This window comes from Sparassis crispa (genome assembly GCF_003851025.1).
Source record: "Sparassis crispa DNA, contig_000012F, whole genome shotgun sequence".
Classification (NCBI taxonomy): Eukaryota; Fungi; Basidiomycota; class Agaricomycetes; order Polyporales; family Sparassidaceae; genus Sparassis; species Sparassis crispa.
The window spans coordinates 529543-543357 of record NW_020939759.1 but is presented as its reverse complement, the minus strand read 5'-3'; the positions used below and the strand labels follow the sequence as shown (position 1 = coordinate 543357).

The following is a 13815-nucleotide window of genomic DNA, read 5'->3' as shown; positions in this document are numbered from 1 at the left end:
TGAACACGCAGCTCTGAGAATTTAGTGGTGAGACCGCACAGCAGTATGATCCATGATAAGAAATCGACGCACTGGTTCCACTATATTAATGCATGCCACCAAACTCGTCGGCGCTCATGCCCCTCGTCACACGCCGCCGCACGTCCGGCGAAAGGGGATCCATCCCAGGAGGTAGGTTCATGCCCATGTTGGCTCCACCCATGTTCATTCCCATGCGCATGGGGGACACGGACAAGCCGTCGTGCCCGCCACCAGCGCCATAAAACTGAGCGGGGGGAACTGAACCCATATTGGCGAAACCCATTCCGTGGTTTGCATACGGGTGCCGGGGAGAGGTGAGTGGAGGCGCGCCGTGAAATTGGCCAGGGTGCTGAGATTGCATTTGCGAAGTATGTGGAGAGCCATGACTGGGAGTACGGCGAATTTGTGGAGAGCTGGGTAGATCGGACGATTGCTTATTATCGCTGGATGATGACGGCTCGTCCCCGTCTTCCCGGCTTTCTTTCTGGTATTCGAGCAAAAGAGACGGGTCATAGTAGAGTTCAGAGTACTCATCAACTGCAAATCTGCGGCATGCGGGTGGCAGAATGGGACAAGAGAGAAGAAGGTTAGCAGGAGAAAACCGATATCCAGAACATATGAACGAACAGTTGGGTGCCGACGTCCCACTGGGGACCCCGTTCTGCACGGGCAGTCATGAGCAGAGAATTCCAGTCCGATGCATTTTCCTGCGACAGGACCCATTCAATATTTGCTCCTATCAACATATACAAAAGTGCATACAACAGCTTGTGCCAATGGGCTTGTTGGCTCGTCTGCCGTCTGCCGTATATCGACGCGAACATGCTGCGTACGAGCAAGGGACTCAATATGTGAGGTCAAAACTGGTCCAATCCTCTGAGAGTTGTGGCGAGGGACATTGATTTTGATGTCCCGCGAGGATTTCGTGCTCGGTGACATGGTGCTTTGCTCTTCGGGATGGAGCTCTAAGCGCCCGTAATTGAAGAACGTCTCACGTGACGTCTCTGCGCGTCGTGTTCAGCCGCATGCTCGCTGCGATTTGCATCGAGGCCGGCGCCGACCCTATGCGTCCGCATTACAGCGTTTAGCCCGACTTTCTACCTGCTAACCGTTCATTTCTATCATTATTTCTCATCTCACTCTAAAGTACTCACTAGAGAAGACGAACCATCCATGGCGGCGCCACGCAGAGCACCCACTCCGCTGCGCTCCTCGACCTCCTCCTCGCCTCTCGAAGCTATGATTGCCTCTAAACAGGCCCACATAGAAGAACTCGTTACGCAAACACGCACGCTCGAGCATACAATCTCCAAGCTGCGGGCGGCCCTCGGCGAGGAGCAGGTGCGGGCACAGGACGCGGTCTCCGCGTTGCAGAAGCGGTGGAAGGCAGAGCGCGCGGAGTGGCGCGACGGTTGCGAGACACTGCAGGCCGCACACCGCATCGCACACCTGCGTACCGCCGTAGAGCTCGACCGCGAGCGCGTGTCTGTGCTCAAGGAACGGGAGGAAGTGCGCCGCGAGCGGCTCGCGCGTCTGCAGCGCGACTTCCGCCTCGTCACGTTCCAACTGCGCGAGACGGAGCTGGAAGAACGCGTCGCGACATTAGAGGCCGAGATTGGGGATGCGGAGCGTGCTGTCGAGAGGGAGAGACAGAAGCTGAGTGATGAGGTGGATGGCAAGGCAGGCGCTTTGGAGGCAAGGTGCGAAGGCCTTGCGGCACAGCTTCGCGACTCTGCAAAAGATTTGACCGACGCGCTTAAGGAGAAAGCTGATGTTAAGGTACGTCCTCTCGAATGTATTCTCTCCTATCTACAAGTTTGCTACAGGGATTTATGTCCTACTCTACGCTGTAGGACGCCATTTCTCGGCTCAAGACCGAGCACAATGCCTTGGTGGATTCTTCCAAGAAGACTGAGTCCACGCTTGAGCGAACAACACTCCACCTAGATGGCCTCAAGTCCACGCACGCGGAGCTGGAGAAGAAGCACGGTGAGGCCGAGCAAACTGTGGTTGAGCTCCGCCGGCAGCTCGAGAAGTGGCACAAACTTGAGAGCCGTGAAGGCGCTGAAATGGACGCTCTCCGCCGTGAGCGCATGGGACTTGTGGTGCAGGTGGAGACACTGCAGACGCAGGTCAAGGAGCTCGAGGAACGAGCGGAAGAGTTGGAAGGCACGGCTGAGACTGCAACAGAAAAGAGGAAGCAGAAAGACGAAGAATACCGGGAAGCATTGGACGAGTGGAAGGTGAGCGTGATGAACTAGTGCATGCTGCTTTGTGGGTATTACTAGGTTGTTGTGCTGACGTGACATGGAAGATAGCACTCGAGGAAGCTCAAGAAAAGGAAGAGAAACTGGAAGCGGAAGCAGAGGAACTAAGGGGGCAGCTGGAGGATGCGCAGAAAAAGATTAAGGCCCTGAAGGTTCATCTGAGCACGACGAAGACAGAAGCGAGGCAGGCTACGGTTGAACTACATTCTACACGTGAATCAAGTCCTAAGGCAGTCAAGAAGGTGAGCGTCGCAACGATCTCTGTACGGTCATCTTACAGGATTCATCAATCTTGTCAAGATGAAGCAGTCGAAGCGTACACCACCCGTCCGCGAGCTCTCGTCAACCTCTGAGAAGGAAGTGGATGAAGTCGAAGAAGTGGTTGTGGCGCCTTCTCCTTCACCCCAGCCGAAACGCAATAGCCGTTCCAAGCCGCGCAAAGCTCAGAAGGTTGATTCCACATCGCCGAAACTTGCCAGAAACCTTGACGTCGACAGCGATGAGGAGATTCAGGAAGTCGAACCTCCAAAGAAGACCAAGAGGCAACCGAAACCTCAGAGCAAGAATGGGAACGGAGACTCACGGACAGGCAAAAGTAAAACCAAAAGGAAACCCAGAAAAGACGAGGACGAGGAAGAGGTTGAGGTTGAGGTTGAGATCGTCGAGGATAAACGCATAGCCGGCAGAAAGGGCAAGCGGAAGGCCGAGGTTCTGGAAGAGGGGGACGTGGAGGAACCCAAGCCAGCCAGGAAGCGGAATAAGAAAAAGAGTGGCGACGAGGACGAGGACGAGGATAGCGGCACAAGGAACAAGGTACGACCGAAGGCCAAAGCTGCCACCGCAGCGAAACCTTCCTCGAAGGATGCCCGCCGGAAGCCACCAGGTCGGGCACAGAGCAAGCAACCTCGACAGGACGACAGCTCGGACGAGGCGGTCGTTATAGGTGATGGCACTCCTAAGAACAAGAAGCGGAGGCTCAACGTGTTCCCGACGGTCGCACCGATGAAGTTTGATTGGAATCCGCTCGCGACGGTACGTTTCCGATCTCTGGCTATGATATTCGGCTTTCTAAGCTCGGTACCGCTGCAGAGTGAGGGAAGTCTGAACATCCCAACAGAATTGTCTCCCGTCAAAGAAAGCGATGCGATACCTCCAAGAACTTCAGCGGCATTCAGAGCCGTGGGCTCAATGTTTGGGAGTTTCGGGAGTCGGCGGTAATCCTCTATCTACTAGGGCAATGCAATCTATGAGAGCACACTTAAGTATGTCCTTTATATAATTTGTTGCATATCATGATCAGTCTGAAGTTTGCATTGCTTGGGTGATTCAAATTGTGTATATTGGTCTCGTACCCCGACGTGAGCGAGTAACGCACCCCACCACCGCCCTCGCTCTGACGTCTGGGCATTTCAACCGTGACATCCCCGCTCTTATCAGCCCTAAGCGAGATTACTTGAGCGCCATCAATTGTCCTGCCTAAATCGGCAATTCTCTACACTTCCTCTGACTTTCGGGATATCACCGCGTACACCCACTTTGTAGCAGTTGTGCTCTGTAATTAGCATATAAATACTATCTTGACAACGTACATGTAGTTTAATGAATTATATCAGTGATTGCGGCCGCAGAAAGCATGAACTAACTGCAGACTCACTTACTTTCCTTAGTTTCTCACAGAGGTGTCTCAATCCTACTTATTCGTCTTGCGAGGGAACTCATATTGCATCACTTTTATATTTCTGCATGATCATGGCCTCCTCGCCAGCAATGCCCTCAAAAGTTGAGTATGAATCTCGACATTGAGCCTCTGTGCCTTCCCGAAAAGGCAGGATGATGGATGGCGAAGGCTCTGATAAGAGCAAGGGGATTTTGTCATGGTTGAAATGCCCCAGACGTCAGAGCGAGGGCGGTGGTGGGGTGCGTTACTCGCTCACGTCGGGGTACGAGACCAGTGTGTATGATTCTTGAGGGCAATGGAGCGACGTGGAGCGACGTGCTCTTACGTAACGCACGAGCGCGCATCGTGATTGCGGCTAGATCATCGACAGCGAGCTCGACGGCGGGAGCGCCGCGGCTGCCAGCCTTGACCATATCTCTGAGTCTCTTACAATTAGCGATGGAGGCCAAGCACCGTCTCCTAGCGTCTCCTCGACCGCTTTGGCCAAATCTTGTGCTCAACGTTCAACAGTCGCAATTACCGTCGATCACAAGATCGGTGCTGCTGGATCGTCGAGCCTCAGGACAGTGGTCGACTTGACAGGTATCCGCAAGTTACTGTCGGGATGGGTTCACGATGTGCCAGTCTCAGAGAGCGGGGAGTCCTCTGATCGATTTCTTTGTACCAGATTCACCATAAGGGGAGATACGACTCTTCGAGTAGTGCCGTATGTCTATAAAGAGCGCCAACCTGCCGCGACGTCCTTTTATCCACCGCCACCCTCGAAGGACTTCCTTGGCTCTTGACATAGTCACGATACCAACATGTCGTGCAGCCTGTGCCGTCTCCCCTTCACACCTGGTCCTATCTCGGTGGATCCCCATCCACCTCCGCCAGGCATTCTGAGCGAGAAGTTGTACAACTACTTCCGATGGGGTGTGGCCATGGGGAGCTGGGTGCCCGGCGCGGTTACCAATTTAGAGTGGCTCGGTAAGAAACATGTCTGTCAGCTGCCTGTTGTCTGTGGATTACTCAGGCGAAGATACAGATAACAATTCGTTCGGCAATATGCCTTCCATCCCGATGGTGCTCAACGTCCAATGGGAGTCACCGGGCGGAACTGTACGCGTCGATGTGCTGACTGGACTTCTCTTTGTTCATCTGACTGTTCTCCTCGAAGATCTTGGTGTGCCACACTGTTTGCGCCACAATCGTCCGGGCGACGTTCGACGCCCAAGATGACTCCCTTCAAGCGTACACGGACCTCTGTCAGATTGAGAAGGTTCTCGGTCGCCCTATGATGGGAGCTCAAGGTGGTCGTTTATCTGACGTAGATTATGAGGGCGTCGGGCACAAAGTCGACCTTCGCCCATTCTGGGCGCTCAATAACGAAGAGCGTAATATTGAGTTCAACTGGCACGGCTTCATGTCCAACAACCTTGGGTGGATGCTGAACCGACCAGATGTGTACGTCATCCATCTCGGCTTTAGTGTCTTTCTAATTTATCTCGCGAGCACTCTAACAACGTCTCCGCAGGTTCCCGAGGTTCAGACCCACAGTTGCCGCAGAACGCCTCAATTTCGGGCCCTCGCCCATTGCTACGAGCGATATTTTGACTACCCAACCCGTGGACATCTTGCACGTCTTGTTATCCTACCTTTCGGACGCCTCCTTTGTGCTCCTTCTGTCCACCTGTCGTTTGCTGCGGCGTCATGCTCTAACTACTCTCCAGCCGCATGCACGAGTCCGTGTGCTCGCCCTTGGGTGGGCAGTGCCACTTCCGCACGAATATGCGCGAGCGGCCGAGCTTCGCGCCAAGAATGGGCAGGCGCCCGTGCCTATGGCGCACGCACAGGAGTCACCGTACGATGGCGATTGGATGCTGTACCTGTCGCATGTGCACCGCTCGGCGGGCATGCGTGTACGTCGTCATCTCTGGGCGATCGCCCTGGAGCTACGTCGTGCGTACGACGAGAAGTTGGAGCTAAGTGAGTATGCGGACGTCCAAGATGAGAACGGTAAGATGGTGCCGAGCAAGGCGAGGAAAGAGCTTGAGAAGTTGGTCGAGCCCTTGTTCTTCATAGGGCAGATCTTCAGAAACAAAGTTCCTCGGTCAGAGATGGCCAAATACATGCAAAATGCACCACAGTGAATGTGTATCATCAGGTTTGTACAGTATTTCGCCTCAGATTTATCATTTATGATCGACCTGCAGGTATTGTCGGGATAGAACTTCAGAAATCCTGTACTCGTTGTAAAATCAGTAGTTTGTCGATCAGTTCCGAAGATATTGCTCCTGTTGTCTTGTAGAACCATAATAGAAACTTTCCTACCCGGATGGCCAGGAAAGTGTACGAGTTGTTATTTAATTCTAAGGCCAACTGTGAAGTCAATCTTCAACGAGGAAATGATTAGTACTGTCTAACCAGGTGGACGAGAATATGGCTCGTTCGTATTTAGTCACTTCCCTACCAAATGTGGAAAATGTAGAGTTGCGGTTTGATGCCGAGCTCTGACATACAGTACGCGCACTTCACCAGACCGTGAAAGACACGATATAAAAATTTTCTGATTGAGCTGAATTGGAGAGAGATCGCCGAAGACACAGCGTTGTCCACATTCTATCTGAGATGTTTGCTGCCAGTGGCATGCCACTGGAAGGGCGTAGCAGCCGACCCAATGGATACTACTAGCAGGTTGGAGTTGTGCACCAGAAGGGGAAATGGGATTGGCACAGACGGCGCAAAGTCAGACGAACTATATGGAGTCCCAGACAGCCAGCTGAGATGCATATATCCGGTTTCCAGGCGACTTCTTCATGCAGTGGCAGTCCGCATGGTTTTCAACCACCATAGATGGCACTCACAAGGAGGAATATTACGTAGATGGGGCGAGTCGTCCGACATACTCATCACGCTTGGCTTTCTCCTGAATTCAACATACTGATCTTTGATACGGTATGCCAGTCCACTTACACTACTGTCTTTCGTGGCCCATCGGATCATGATTCCATTCAGCATGCAAACCGTCGTCCGAATGGAAACGTTTTGGAAAACCCTCTCGGACTATTTAACGTAACGGTGGTGCAGAGTCAATGCTGTCGTTGTATTGCGATGTAATTCGGGCTGTAAGTACTTACACCACCAGACGAGCCGGGTACCGGACGGATAACCAAGACCGAGGTTACCTGGTAGTTAACCGTCGGTTACCCATCAGAGGGTTTTGACACAGTACCTACCGAGCAAATAATATAGTTAACTGTAGTGTAACCAATAATGGCTGTCCACCAAGTAAACCGGGAGTATCCATAATGTACCCGGTGGGTACATCAGCAAAAGTCAACTTTTGTTTATCCGCATTAGCTACCTTAATTAAGAAGTTTCGGGTGATAAGGATATTTCCGAAAGCGAATAAGGAAGTAGATATCATATACAGAGATTGCCAGGCCAATCAGAACAGTAACGACAGATCAAGAGCCTTTTAAGTCCGAAAAGTAGTTGGGCTTTGACTGAACTACAGAGATGCTCAAGGAATGTACAAATAATATCAGGAGACATGAACTCCAGCTGCAGATCACCGATTTCATTTCGTAAAGTCGACTTACCACCAATGAGGTCCGTAATCGACTTCGAGAGCGGAATTTCCTCCACCTTCTTGAGCCTTTGAGCTACAACCACAGAGAGAATTTCGATCGCCTTTAGGGGAATGTCTTCAACACTAACAGCGGCCGCAGCCGAGACCGGAGCAGCAGCAACTGCAACGGGAACAGCTACTGGTGCGGGACTAGCAGCTTCGGGAGCACACTCAGTAGCCACCTCCGCCTCATCCTCGAACTGGTAGTACACCTTCTTGGTGTCCTTCGCATGACAAAGGGTCGCACAGATGCGGCTGACCGAATCATCTTGCACCTCGTACTTTGCTTTCAGAGTCCTGTCACCATACCTGTGAGCAATGGTGAAGGTCCGATCTCAATGAAGCGCTCGAAATCGTAGTGTTTGAAGAGGATGTCCTGAGTTCCTATCCGTTGGACGGGGAACACGAACTGGTATGCCAAGAGCTCCACTAGAGCGATATATGCTAGCTTCTGGTGTTGATCTGCCGAACCCCAGTTCTCTGTATCCCACTTACGAAGGACTTTGTTGAGGCGCGGTGACAACGTCTGGTCGTAGATCAATTGGACTAATCTTTCGTGACTTGGAAAGGCTTCGCGATCAGGTTCGGCACGTACTTGCCGATGAGTGTGTCCGGATTCAGGTGCGCCGCATTGACCTTCTTAGAGAGGTCTGCAAAGACAATCAGCGAGAGCATAGGCTTCATTCGAACGACAACGTACAGGCTCGGAATGGCATTACACCAGCCCACAAGTAGCGAGAATGGAAGGGTACATCAATCCCTGGGAGAGGGATCGTTGCGAACCCGCGCTCCAATTTGATGTAGCCTTCCGCCTTCTGCTGATCCTTGGCACGTGTAAAACAGGAGTTGATGATTTCCCCAACGGTGAATTTCACTGTCAACTAAACAATCGTTAATCGCATGCATCACTGATCACAGGACCGCCATACCTTCGCAATGTCAACCTTCTCGATCTTTAGGTAATTCAAGACGTTGGTCATGGTTTGCAGAGCGACCAATTCACCCGCACAGACATATTGTTGACCCTGGAAATGGAACAAAGCATGAATTGACAGAATTATGGGTAGTTTCATTAGTTTTATGGACGGCATACCTCGACGTTGTAGTTGACGATCTCGTGCAAGCACTGTGTGCGGTGAGCGATATCGTCAATAACCTCCCGCAGCGCGGCATCCGTGAAAGTCTTCGAGATGCGGCTTGGGTTCACGGCATAGTTGGAACGGTTGTGAGCATCACGCTCAACAGCGCGTTGTATAGTGATACCACGGTAGAAGACGACGTCGACAAGCGACGAGACTGGGAGGACGTCAGCAATAGACGCGAGCGCCGAATATTCCCCCAAAGAGGTCCAGCGAATGCGGAGTCCTTCTGCACGAAGCCCTTCAAACGCATGTCCTCGAAAGCAGCACGTTCGGTCACGACTAGCGCGATCTGAGCGAACTGCGTAGCAAACAGGAGACCAGAAGGATGACTGAATGTGTAGCACTGAGTCCGCACGTTGATATCACCGAATAGCGGGAGAGTCTTCACATTGCCGTCCTTGTCCATGGTGTCGTAGGTCATATCCATGTACCGCTGTCGAATGGTCTGACCGAAGTGGATGGTCTTTTCCTTCGGGTTGTCCTTGATGATCTGGACGATAGAGAAGCCATAGACGGCGGTTAGATGAGCATCGGCAGCATCCCAGACAGATCGAGCCTGAAGCTCATCGCCAGGAATGACTATTTCTACGAAGGCGACGTCATATCTGTCACATCCATCAGTGAGAGCTAAAGATATCATGTCACACGGACTTACGCTACAACGCGCTCCGGACGACCTTGCGCGATAACTGTCTCAACATAGCGCCTCGTGGCCGCGCTCGACCACATGCCGTGCGTGATTGTGGCGGGAAGAGCGGCCAAATCAGCGAAGTAGGGGTTGACGTGGATGGGGTTGAAGTCGCCAGATACCTTGGAGTAGGACTCGTTCGTTGCCGAGGAGTTGAAGACGGCTGTGCCCGTCTTCATCATGGTGTAGCCATCATTTGGAAGAGGGGCCCAGAGACCTTGCAGCTTGCCATGACACTCAAGATACGGTTGCCCCTGCTGTCGTCCCGCAGGAAATCAACAGCACCGACCTTGATGAGACGTTTGATCTGGTCGCGGACAAAAATGTCGCTGGAGACCGATACCGACTTGTAGCATGTCTTGTTGCGGTAAGTAACCTCAGACTTCACACGAAAAACGAGCGTCGTCCCAGCGTGAAGTGGTTTTGACGGATCGTCCCACTCAAACCACTCCTTCGACTGCAATACTCCCACGTCGGCTTCGGTCGCCAGCTCTACAGAGTAATACGGAGCCTCGAGAAGCTCGAACGTGTTGTCATATCCGGAATAGCGACCACGGTATAGGAAAGCAGACACAACCTCGATGATGGGCTTGCCATCTCTGATAACGAAGCCTTTAAGACTCGGACGGTCTTCCCGGCATCACTGTTGATAACGGAGACAATGCGAGCCTCGATCTTGCAGACATCGCTCGCCTGAAGAGGCTTAGCATCGTCTACAAGACGGAAGCCATTCGACAGATGGACGAGCGTGAGGAGATCACCGTCAATGGTCGAAGGGAAGATCACTTTGATGATCGCCTGAAACGTTTTCAACAACTACTCCAAATAGCTGACACAAATGCACTTTACCTGCCAACCAGTCACAATTGCGAAATCCATAGGAGCTTGGACATTTTCAGCCCTGACGGTCTTGAAAGCCTCACCGTCGTTGCCAATGACACTGCAGAACACCTCGATTTTGTCCGCATCCATGGTGACCTCTGGGCTAGTGAATGTCGCGTGAAGGTCGATCTCCGGGAGGTTCTCCTCGGGGCCCAGCCATAACTTCCAGTAAAACTCCTTGATGCGGTGGTTGCGGTCCGTGGTGACCTCGTGAATCAGCGCGAAGCCCATCGAAGGCTTGTGGACGAACTGGAGCTTGAGAGGAATTGCGACGTCGCGGCAGTCTTCGTACACTGTGAAATTGATGGTGCGAGAATAAGTATTGTACTTGACGTCCACGGCCTTGAAATCGCTCTTGTGCGCGCCGTACGATCGGGCTGCGCCATACACAGAGATGCCAATGGGGGAGACACCATCGGTCTCGATGACGACCTTCTGCCCTTGGTGAGGAGCGAACAAGCAGCGGATGGGGTTGTCTATGTATAACACACCCTGCACAACGGTGGGCGACATGAGGAGCGCCCTCACCCAGCAGAGCTCGGGACCAGCGAGGGTCTCCAACCACGATGATGTCTCCGGGAGAATTTGACCAAGCTTGTACGTGATGGTATTCCGGGAGACGCTGCGCTCGACGTGGAGAGGGGTTGCGAGTGCCGAAGGACCGGGGCTCAGATAATCGACGGTGGGGATCTTGCTGATGTCGCTGCCGTACAACCGATCAATGAGCTTCTTGACCAGTAGCAAGGTGATGTTGTCGAGCATCTCCTTGATGGGCTCGTCCTTCGCCTTAGAGTGCTTGACGGCCACGGGACCCTGGAGGATGCAGACACGCTGCGGATCTTGATCGAAAACAGCCTCGATGTCTTCAGCTGCCCAGAGAGAATCCTGGAAAACACATTCAGCGTCGCTACCGCATATAGGTGCTTCCACAACAGCCTACCTTCTTGAACCAGACCTCGAAGCTAGCGTCAAGGACAGGGATGAACGGCACCGGCTTCTGTCCGGGTCTCTGCACAATGGTGAGGAAGTAGGCCTTGTCCTCAGAAGCGAGGAGCTGCTCAGTGGCCAAAGGATATGTCTTGAAGAACTCCTCAATAACAGCTTGGGGCTTGTCAAGAGAATTGAAGGACTGCAAAATGGACGACTTCTCGCCGCCACCGTTCACACCGGCGAAGTGCTCCTCGACACGGCGCAACCAGTCGCCAGTGAGGTTCCTCAACGACAGGTCCACCCAGCGTTCTTCCTTCGCGACGTACATCAACCACACCATGCGCATAGCGACCTCCTCGTAGGTCATGTCAGTGATGTCTTCGGTGACACTTCCGTCCTTCTTCCATCCGAACCATGGCTTCGAGAAATCCTTGTTCAACTTCGCGATGACCTCTGACCGATGTTCCACAAGCCACGCTGCACGCTTCTCCTTCGGAAGGTTGAAGACGGTGTTATCGAACTCCTTCCAGAGCTTGACGGCACGGTTGGCGATCTTGTGGATGGGCTCACCAAGCTCTGAGCGGACGGTCAGGATGCCGCCAGTCTCCTTAGCGTAAGTGCCCTCCCACTGCGCATCGTCAACACCCTTCGCCGCAACGATCAAGTCTTTGACTGACGAGCTCGTGTGCGCCTCCTTCGCAACCATGACACGACTAGCAAATAGGAACCCGTCGAAGGGCATCGGCTGCAGACCGTACTGCTGGACGGACCAATCTCCGCTGAGGTACGGCCAGAGATCATCGGCTCCGCCGAACCCAGAGCCACCGACCAGGGAGATATTGATGTGCTGGCGGATTGAGCTGTACGTCAAGATGATGGGCTGGTGGAAGTCCTCGCACGAGTGGTGTCCACCGGCACGTCCACCTGTCCACTGAAGAATGATTGGGAAGTCGGGATGCGTGGCGGCAATGTTGACGACCTGGTGGATACCGTCAACGGAACCGGGCTTGAAAGAGACGTGCTTGATGCCAGCAGTCCATAGGCCATCGATGATCTCCGCTTCCTTCTCCATCTGGGGATACCAGCAGTGACACAAAAGCCTTCAATGGGAAGGCCTTCGCGGCGTATCTCCTGCCAAAGCGGGAACTGGAAGCCGAATTGACGAGGGTTGATGTAGAGTGAGTTCAAAGTCAGGCCGACACCCGCTGGGATCTTACGCTGGATTTCAGCGACCTTCACACGGAGAGCTGCAACATTGTAGTGCCCGCCACCAGCAAGCTCCACGTGGTAGCCGGCGTCGAGAATGGTGCTCACGAAGCTGGCCTTGACTGTGGTCGGAGTCATTCCCGCCACCATAATGGGGGGCTTGCCGAGGAGATGAGAGAAAGGAGTGTCAATATCAATGGATCCATCACTGGAAGAAATAGCATAAATATCGATGTTCGTAGTTACGCTGATCTACACACCTTGTCTTCACCAAACCATGCATGAACCGCTTACTCCACCATTCCTCTCGCTTCACGTTCTGAGCGTCATACATCTCGACGACACCTTTCGTCTTATCATCGCCAATAATCACCACGACCATCGAGGTTGCGCACCGTGAGCGGGCCAATGCCGCTCAAGCCTCCCGGACCGAAGTTAACTGCATAGGTGGCGGTCTCTGGGAAGTTTGTTGTCTTGTCCCAATGAATAGGAGGAGTGAAGATCAAATCGCAGAGTGCGCACGTCAAGCTTGCGGAGATTTGAACCTGCAGATGAAAATATCAGTAAAAGAGGTGGCTATGTGTCCTTTCGGGAACATACCGTCTTCAGAATTGTACGAGAAGGGGATCTTGCTCTGGTTAAGACTGCTGGATGTGTAAACCTTTTTTAGGCTGGTCACTAAACTGTACAGAGCACGCAGGGAGCTTGTAACAACAGACATCTTCCCAGGTCCTTCAGAGCCTTCTGCGCATTCTCGAAGGAGTCAAGCACGGCCGGTGTCGAGATATAAAAAGCAGAAACGAGAGCTTGAGAGTGCCCAGTCCCACCCGCAGACAAGTGCACAGGTCTCTAGGGTTAGCTTCCCAACACGACATGATACGGTATGGTTGCGACAGCTACATCACACTGATGTATAATGTGGGAGTTGGTAAAACTGGTATGGTTGCCAATTCAGCGGTTGGAGAATGCGATACGGATAGTCTTTGACGCCGACGGAGCTCGGGGCGTGTCACGCGTCACGGCCCAGGAAGGATGCGAAGTACAGCTTGTAAATGGTACAGAGCTCAAATAGACCTTACAGGTGGTCTGCCCAACGAAATCGCATGAAGAGACCTGTCGTTCTATGCAACGGTGGTCGGAAGTGCTGGCACAAGTGGTTGTGGAGTGTCCGCTATCTTCGTGTCTTCAAGCACAAAAGCCGGGACGAAGTATGTTGCGAGAATGCACTGATGCCTGTCAGGATGATCAGTACCGAAAGATGCGGTGGCTGAATGCACTTCTTGACGGGACAGGCATTGTGGCATTTGGAACAGCAAGGGCCTGGGTGTCATGCAATGGAAATTGACCATCCTCGTCTAGCGCACCTGTGCAAAGGAGCACACGAGCAG

The 13815-nt window shown here is 52.9% G+C and overlaps 6 protein-coding genes across 6 annotated transcripts; 2 read left to right on the top strand and 4 right to left on the bottom strand.

Moving 5' to 3' along the window:
* Positions 1–85: 85 nt before the first annotated feature.
* SCP_1301830 (hypothetical protein) lies at positions 86–960 on the bottom strand (the record flags this gene model as incomplete). Its single annotated transcript, XM_027763480.1, has 3 exons — positions 86–566; positions 649–728; positions 784–960. 3 exons carry the CDS (start codon positions 958–960, stop codon positions 86–88), a joined length of 738 nt encoding a protein of 245 aa, XP_027619281.1.
* A 234-nt stretch (positions 961–1194) lies between these two features.
* SCP_1301820 (hypothetical protein) lies at positions 1195–3506 on the top strand (the record flags this gene model as incomplete). The annotated part of the gene is made up of 5 exons (XM_027763479.1): positions 1195–1800; positions 1875–2264; positions 2336–2530; positions 2589–3320; positions 3378–3506. The coding sequence occupies 5 exons, from the start codon at positions 1195–1197 to the stop codon at positions 3504–3506; spliced, it is 2052 nt and encodes a 683-aa protein (XP_027619280.1).
* A 1263-nt stretch (positions 3507–4769) lies between these two features.
* Positions 4770–6098, top strand: SCP_1301810 (hypothetical protein; the record flags this gene model as incomplete). Its single annotated transcript, XM_027763478.1, has 4 exons — positions 4770–4935; positions 4994–5067; positions 5126–5412; positions 5483–6098. The coding sequence occupies 4 exons, from the start codon at positions 4770–4772 to the stop codon at positions 6096–6098; spliced, it is 1143 nt and encodes a 380-aa protein (XP_027619279.1).
* A 2027-nt stretch (positions 6099–8125) lies between these two features.
* SCP_1301800 (hypothetical protein) lies at positions 8126–9591 on the bottom strand (the record flags this gene model as incomplete). The annotated part of the gene is made up of 6 exons (XM_027763477.1): positions 8126–8229; positions 8280–8460; positions 8509–8604; positions 8673–8875; positions 8968–9326; positions 9377–9591. The coding sequence occupies 6 exons, from the start codon at positions 9589–9591 to the stop codon at positions 8126–8128; spliced, it is 1158 nt and encodes a 385-aa protein (XP_027619278.1).
* A 310-nt stretch (positions 9592–9901) lies between these two features.
* Positions 9902–11963, bottom strand: SCP_1301790 (hypothetical protein; the record flags this gene model as incomplete). Its single annotated transcript, XM_027763476.1, has 3 exons — positions 9902–10207; positions 10259–11176; positions 11232–11963. 3 exons carry the CDS (start codon positions 11961–11963, stop codon positions 9902–9904), a joined length of 1956 nt encoding a protein of 651 aa, XP_027619277.1.
* Positions 11964–12088: 125 nt separating this feature from the next.
* On the bottom strand, positions 12089–13302 carry SCP_1301780 (hypothetical protein; the record flags this gene model as incomplete). The annotated part of the gene is made up of 7 exons (XM_027763475.1): positions 12089–12635; positions 12688–12779; positions 12823–12900; positions 12950–12972; positions 13028–13088; positions 13147–13159; positions 13229–13302. 7 exons carry the CDS (start codon positions 13300–13302, stop codon positions 12089–12091), a joined length of 888 nt encoding a protein of 295 aa, XP_027619276.1.
* Positions 13303–13815: the final 513 nt, after the last annotated feature.